Raw genomic sequence first — 7,948 nt, 5'->3', positions numbered from 1 at the left:
CACAACAAACAATTGTTAACAGTGACTTCACTCAGATGGAGAAAACAAAAGCAAAGGTAACATCCAGGGAAATACAATGCTTTGATACACACAATACAATGTATTGTAATACAAGGCAGGGGAAAAAACACACACACAGAACAAAACAAAACAGTAACAAAATACATTCAACAACATTATTCCACATTCTTGTCAAGGGTTCCACCTTGCATCAGACTGCTTTCTTCCATCAACGCCATAAACATGGTCAGCCCTCATCACACCATCATATACTCACACTTTTTTTTCATCCCCTTTTAAAAATTCTATCCATTTATTATTCTAAAATTCCACCCACTATCCACAAGTCTGCATCCAATTCAGCTCGTTCAGGAACTACTTCACATACAACACAACTTTTTTAGGTTACCTGCGGACTTTCAGCACGTTGGGGTATACAGAAACACATTCACAGTTGACAGTACCAAAACACACCCGTCCCAAGCAAAAACAGGTTACGTGAGCTGCTACTGGCAGCAAGATAACACTTCATGGACAATTTTCTATCATCACATATATAAATTCTTTATACATTCTGTGGAATTAAGTTATCACTCTCCTACCACAAGTGAATAAATAAACCAGGAACTGTAGTGAAACTGAAACCATTTTTTGCTTTCCTTTCTCCAACTCCTACTACCACAACCCTAAAATAAACCTTTGGTCCATACGGTAACATTACTACAACTTAATATGCAGCTCTTTCTACTATCTAGCATGTAAAGCCATACTTGATTTCTATCTAAACCTAACTTGAAGAAAAATAACTTTGAAGTCCTTCCACGCTAAACTGGGAAAACTCCAGTTGTTTCTTTTTTGAATGATATTAACCTGTGGAGACAACAGCCAAAATTCCTGCGACTTGCTCTCTCAGATCTTTCGAAACTATTCCCAGCAATTTTCTGAACATTAACCATTTAGCACCATTTTATATTTACTTGGGAAGATTTTCATCCTTATTTGATGTATGTTGTTGCTTTTCATGACTTGGATGATTTTTCTCGGGTCCATCTCACCGCCGTGATTCCAACTGCTGCCTTCTGCTCTTCAGCGCTTCACCGCTGCTCTGGGACTTCCAGTACTGCCACTCTTACAATTACATGCAAAGTCGAATTAAAACACAACTTAAGGATACATGAAAACCACGTTCATGTTAACTAGCATACTTTCAAGTACTCTCCCATACTACTGTCCTTAGGCTTTCTGTAGAAGGCAAGTAAGCTCAGGAAAAAAATAAAACAGAATAGATGACTTTCTAAAATCTTTACTTTGAACAAGGTTCTATTATACGTGTGTCATTCTGGATTTTCAGTAATTACAAAAGGTCTTTGAAATTAACAATATACTGTTTCAGTATATTTAACCCAAATCATATAAAAAACACAGATTTAAGAAGTTGAGGTTGTACCAACAGTATGAGGAAATGGTAGGGTTTTTTTTCTCCTTTGTCAGCTCAAGGTATGGGATAGAGACCTGATTTCTAGAAGAGCGCATTCAGATTATGTGATCCAAGAAGAAACTGAAGGAAGAAAAGAAGCTGAGAACATGCCAGTACATTACATTATACCTTCTCAGAACCTTCTCAGTTAACATTTCCACAAGATGCTCTCAGAAGCGTTTCTGGATAATAGAAGTGATATCTTTATGATTTTGTGAATAATAGGTTTTATTAGTATTAAGTTAAAGCAAACAGCCAGAACAATACATATGCAATTTCTACTACACACAATATAAAGAAAGTAAATTATAACCTCTGTAAAACAAAGGAAGAGGTACTGAAAAAGCCAACAGGTGGTTATGGATTATTTCATCCCTGATAACATGGATCTGTGTATAGAGATCAGCTGTTGGTCACTTTTTTTTTTTTTTTTTTAACTGAAATAGGATGAAATACATAAACAAGTATAAAGAAAAGTGTTAATGGAGTAACATGGATTTTTTGGAACAAATTCTAGATTAGTAAGAAAGTTTGCCTAGTAAAAGAGGTTACAAGTGGGCTCAGGTTTCAAATTTTAGTGGTGAGGGACAAAGGGAGAAATTACAAAGGATTTTTGTAACGATTCATTTAATAATACACCACTTTCGTAACAGAAGTGTTTTACACTTGCACAATGTTAATAACTTTATTATACATGGAAGCCTGTAATAGGCTGATTACACAATAAGACTGCAAACAACCACTGGTACTTTCCTGACACCAGAAAAGTACATGAGACTGAAACATCACCAAGAGTACATAAAAAAACCATCAGCATAAACGTCACCAAAATTACATTAAAAAACTAATCAAAAAATACATTTTAAAAAAGTGGTTTAGAGCAGTGCCACTGCCTTTCAGCAGCTTTGAATGGCCACCAGTATTTCTAGCAGGTTTCCGTGGCTCCACAGGCATTAGTCATGATTCACATATAATAAATAATGTACCACAAAATATACATAACGTAAGGCGATAATTCCAAAGAAAAGTTCTGTTGACATTAACAAGCCACTCAAGTCCTACTCTCGTAGTTGACATAATCACCAGAAACCTTTGATGGAATTGCAGCCTTAGGCCCTAAGCCTGCAGCGATGAACTGCTGCAAGCCCCTGTATCCGTAAAGAGCTCCCATGACACCACCGGTAACGCAGAGGGGCACAGGGGTCCACGTCAGCTGATCCTGATGCAGGATCGGGGCCTTGGTATGTACAGTTGGGAGTATATTAGTTCTTATTGTACATGGAAACCTCGACAGAATTCTAAAACGCGTGGGAGTACACTGTTCATTATGTGATGTCATAAGACATCAGAAAGTACATAGTATGAGACATGCACTTTCTGGAATGTAAATCTTTTTAAATGCTAACTAAGTTGGGTAAGAGAGGGGATAGGTAATTCAGGCAAAAAGGGGAAGAAAAAAATATAAAATAAGGAAGAAAAAAAACAAAACCACTACAAATCCAGGAATTGGAAGCACAACAAAAGAAAGGGAACCTTAAACAACGGAAGACTGTGGGAAGAGGGGGGAAGGAGCAAGAGACCAACTTCTTTTGAGGCATGTAAAATAAATAGCGCATCCTAAAAGGACATCTAGAATACGACTCTAGCTTCAAGTTGGGGCTCCAATGACATGAACCAGATGCATGCTGTTTGTTCTCATGGTTTGTGTCAACAGAATCTCTTTACGGAGTTACAGTCTTACAAAGGAGTTCTGGGGACATTACTGTTATATTAAAGCTACCATTCTGGGTTCTTAGTACAGATGCAAGAGTATCTGCTCAACCTGTCTGGAATCAGCATCACCAAGAAGAACAGGTGTACTTGAAAAGCAACATGGTTTAGGTAGCAAAATTCTTTCAGACCAGCCCAGACACAAGAGATAGTGATGTGAAATGTTACAGATCCCTTCCTCAAAAAGCTTGAGATACACATTTGTCACTATCTGTAAATTGGAAGTTCCAATACACTAATGGTGCATAGAATTCCCATGCTTCGTTACACTTTCCTGAGAGTAAAGTAATTAGAATAAACCTTAGTCCTAGGAACAAAGTTAATTTTTTTTGCATTTTAAGTTTTTGGGCTATTCCCTGACAATCTATATATGTAAATTTGATTGCTAAACGTTGCCACTTGAACAAAAACACTATTTATTCTATTGATTCCTGATTAAAAACCGTAATAAAACAGATCTAAAAAAATCACGCTAACAAAATAAACTAAATATGAAAAGTTGCATTGAAAGGGCATGTTACATTATTCTTAGTAGGACCGTGTAGAAACATTCCAATGGCAGTGTTGTCAAAGTAAAACTACATTAAGAAGACCCCACAGCTCGGTCACAGTTGGGACCTTACCTGTAACTCTGACTGGTTGGGGTTTTTACTCGTGTACTACATGGCTCACTTACATCAGACATCATGTTTGAATACCCTGAGAAATCTGAGACTGAAGTCCTTACCCTATGGTCCACTTCTCCATTAGAGTTAGCGATAAAAGTCATTGGCACCCTGCTGCCCGACTTAAACTGAGAACCAAACGCTTGTGCAAAGTTCTCGATCTGGTAGGTTGCTCTAGGCTCTATGTCCTTCTGAGGATCTATCTGGCTAGCTATCTCCTGAGACGGGATCTGAAAGCTCGTTGAGGATTCTAAGTTTTTCTGTTCCTTCTGGCCAGACAGTTTCTGAGATGTTGACTGGTAGTTAGATGAAGTCTCTAAGGGTTTCTGAGGATCAATGAGATCATCCAGCTCTTGAGAAGGAGTCAACTGTTGATGCGTAGCCTCCAAAGCAGACAAATAAAAGCCTGGTTGAGAGCCAAGCAACATCCCAAATGGAGGTTTTGGCAACGCAGTTGGCAATACTGAGGTAACAGATTGGCTGAAGCCACACTCAAGTGGAGACGTAGTGTATATCTGTTTGTCTTGAAACAGAGTGTGGTTATGGAGAGTTGAAGACAAGCTAACAAACTGGAAACTGGGTCCAAATGCAAAACCAGTGCTATTGGTCGTTCTTTCAAAAGCTTGCTGGAGGTATTTGGAGTATTCTTGCAACATGCTCGCCTTATCATTTGAAACAGTTTGAGAGTTAGGACTCAAGTTTTCTTCCTGAACCATCTCCGAATGTTCTCCTGAGCTGTGCAAGTCCACACGCTGTTCAGTTATACTGAAAGGATCTTCCTTCTGGCCTTCCGATTTGTGAGAGTACTGGTCCAAAAGGCTCTGCAAGACTTCATCGGGAATACCAGACTTGTCATGGCAAGTCTTTATTTCGCTATTTAAGGATGCTGAGTCAATAAGAGACAATGGGGTTTCGTTATCCATAACACTAACACCTGCAGACTGGATGACGGACTGCTGGGAAGTCATGTGTCCGACATTAATGGAAAAGGCACTGTTACTACTTGCAGTTTGCAAGTATCTTCTTTTCTTTGAAAACTGCATGGCATCGTCGTAATTACTATTTATTTGACCTGATTTACCACTCGGACTTTGGAGAAGGCCAATAGTTTCTACGCTGGTATTGGCTACTAATGAGCCTAGAGAGCCACCCTGTTTCCCAGACAGGGGTTTTTGCCCCAGAATATCTGGCAGTGGTGATACAAAATTAAGGTAGTTTTTGTCTGCCTGTTTTCTGCTTCCTTTCTTGAAGACCAGTTTTGGCACCTTTTTCTGAAGTTCCTCTATGCCTGTGCCAATGAGACCACCACTGGAAGACACAATAGGGATATCGACTGCATAATTTGGCATGGCCACACTACTTGTAACTTGAGATTCCGCTACTTTGCTGCTACACTTATTTCCTTTGTTTTCAGTGGATGCACTTTTTGCTTTACTTCTTCTCCTTGAGGAATTTGTATTTCCCTGAGACAACGCAGCCAAGCTACCCATGTTATGCGACGACCCGGGCTCCATTCCAGCTTTACCTATGGCTTCACCACACGTTCTTCTGTGCTTCAACAGTCTATCAGTCCTCGAAAAATACTGCTGACAAGTGTCACACTTGTATGGCTTTTCTCCACTATGCGTCCTCTTATGTCTTTCCATGTGGTACTTCTGGATGAACTTCATGCTGCACTGGTCGCACCCAAAGGGCTTCTCCCTGCTGTGGATCTTCTCATGCCGCTGCAGCAGGTACTTCTGGATGAAGCCCATGCTGCACTGGCTGCACTGGAAAGGCCTTTCCCCGGTGTGGATGAGCACGTGCCTGCGCAAGTGGTAGGAGCTCCTGAAGGCAGCGCTGCAGTGTTCGCAGACGTGAGGTTTCTGACTCGGGGACGCGACGGCACCTTCCGCGTCCCCCACCAGGGGGGGTTTGGACGAAGCGCTGGGCTTCCGCTTGGCTTTGATTCCCTGAGTTTCTGGCTTTGGCCTCTTCGCCTTCTTGACGTGGGCGTCGTGCTTCAGCTCTCCCGAGCCGCCGGGGCCGCCGTCGGCTCTGCCGCCCAGCAGCAGGTCCCGCGAGGGGTGGTGGTGCAGGTGCTGCAGGAGGCTCAGGTCCTGGATCACGCTGTGCCCGCCGCCTTCGCCGCCGCCCCCCAGGCCCGGGCGCCGCTCCTCGCCCGGCGCCCCGAAGAGCCCCCCGTAGTGGTGGTGCTGCGGCGGCTCCTCCTCCTCCTGCTCGCTGGGCTTCTCCTGCTTGATGCTGACAAGGGACTGCAGGAAGCCCCAGGGGCCGCGCTGCGCCGAGGAGGGCGCGGAGGGGAAAGCCCCCACCGGCTCCTTCTTGAAAGTCACGTCCTGGGGGGCGGGCGGCGCCGGGGGCTCGGCCGCGGAGGAAGCGGCGGCGGAAGGCGGAGGGAGCGCGCACTGCGGCGGGTGCTGGGCCGCCGGGGGGGGCGCGGCCGCCCGGGTGAAGCTGGTGACCGGGGGCAGGCGGTGGTTGAACATCACCATGCCGGGGGGGAAGCCGTGCTCCATGGCCGCCGCCCTCTTGCCGCCGCCGAGGAAGCCGCCGCCGAGTTTCATCCCCGAGAGAGCGGCCCAGGAGGAGCGCGGCCCTGAGGGGCTGCGGGACCCGCCGCCCGCCCGCCCGCCGGACCGCCGCCCGCTCCGCCGCGCTCAGCGCCGGGCTCCCAGAGCGGTCCGGCAGCCGCCTCCCGGGCACATCGCCGCCACCCCCACCCGCGCCGACGGGCGGCTCCGGCCCGGGCTGCACTTACGGCTCCCGCCGCCGCCTCCAGTTAAAAATAACGCCGCGTCCGCTCCACAATGGAATTAGCAGCCCCTGCGCCCCGCACTGCACATGCGCGCCGCGCGGCACGCTGGGTACGGCCCGGCCGGCAGGGCGCCGCGCAGGCGGGCAGCGCGCAGGCGCGACGGTCCCCTCTTGCCCGCCGCGGGCGCGTGGCGCCGGGCCGGAGGGGGGAGCCGCGCGTGGCCATGTTGGTGGGCGCCTCAAGGCCTCGGGCCCGGCCCGCTCTCCGCCACGGGGCGGGGCGACCCGGCGCTCCCCGCGGCCCCGCCCGGGCGCGGCGCTGGGCGGCACTTCCCACCCTCAGGACGCCGCCGGCGCCCGGGCGGGCCGAGAGCCCCGGAGCCAGGCGGCCCGCTAGCGGCGGGAGGGCGGCGGGGCCGTCCCCGTGGCGCTCCGCTAGGAGTCCCCGCCGCCGCCTCCCTCTGCAGCTCAGACGCCCGCAATCGCCGCTGGGTCCCGCTCGCTGGGCGGCGGCTGCCAGCGCGAGTGCACGGGGCATACGCTGAGCCCGTAATGCACGTGGGTAATGACTTCACTAACAGTGCCACGTTCGGCAGCTCTGAGCCTGCAACCCCGATTAAAGTCGCAGCGCGGTTGTTACTGCCTTCATCTCAGCTACAGCACATGACTCGCATACATTCGTGCACACTGAGTCAATGGAAGCTCACTCACCAGCAAGCTGCAGCCACAAAACGAGATGGAAGCGCACTCCTGGTCAGCTCTCACGCACGGCCACCGTGCTTCTTCCACAGAAGACCCACTGGCCGAGCTGCAGCAAACGGGTGTGGAACAGGTTCTTGGCCCGTTGGTTTCTCCTCATGCACAGCAATATTCATCCTTACAGCAGAAGTCATCATGAAATACCTGCGTGTCTGTGAAAATAGCCAGAACACACTAGGTCAGCGTTCTTCTCGTGGGCTGTTACGTGCTAATAACATCTGAATAAAATCCTGCTTCATTTCTCACCACAGCCCTTGAAAGCCTTTCATATTTCCATAGGGTTCTATTAAGGAATTCCAAATTCTATTAAAGCCTAAACTGAGGAGGTGCCTTAGCGTAAGACCTTGGAATTGGACACATTCATGCAGCCTGGTACCAGTAACCCAGTCATAATGGAAGCAATTAAAGAGGCTGGGTAAATCCCTTATGATTTTTATGCTTTCTTACAAAGAATTCCCCTACCAGAGTTCAGCCTGTAAATATGAAGTACTTCCACAGACCTAACTGTTAGAAGCCTTGG

General features: G+C 47.3%; 1 protein-coding gene across 1 annotated transcript; it reads right to left on the bottom strand.

Annotated features, from left to right (window-relative positions):
- Positions 1–3,028: 3,028 nt before the first annotated feature.
- On the bottom strand, positions 3,029–6,714 carry ZNF281 (zinc finger protein 281). The gene has a single exon (XM_065742944.1). The coding sequence runs from the start codon at positions 6,477–6,479 to the stop codon at positions 3,867–3,869; it is 2,613 nt and encodes an 870-aa protein (XP_065599016.1). The 5' UTR covers positions 6,480–6,714; the 3' UTR covers positions 3,029–3,866.
- Positions 6,715–7,948: the final 1,234 nt, after the last annotated feature.

Source organism: Cyrtonyx montezumae, unplaced genomic scaffold (genome assembly GCF_038088225.1).
Source record: "Cyrtonyx montezumae isolate F1298 unplaced genomic scaffold, pur_monq_1.0 scaffold_1, whole genome shotgun sequence".
NCBI lineage: Eukaryota > Metazoa > Chordata > Aves > Galliformes > Odontophoridae > Cyrtonyx > Cyrtonyx montezumae.
The sequence above is the reverse complement of the archived record's forward strand: the minus strand, read 5'-3'. Positions and strand labels throughout refer to the sequence as shown.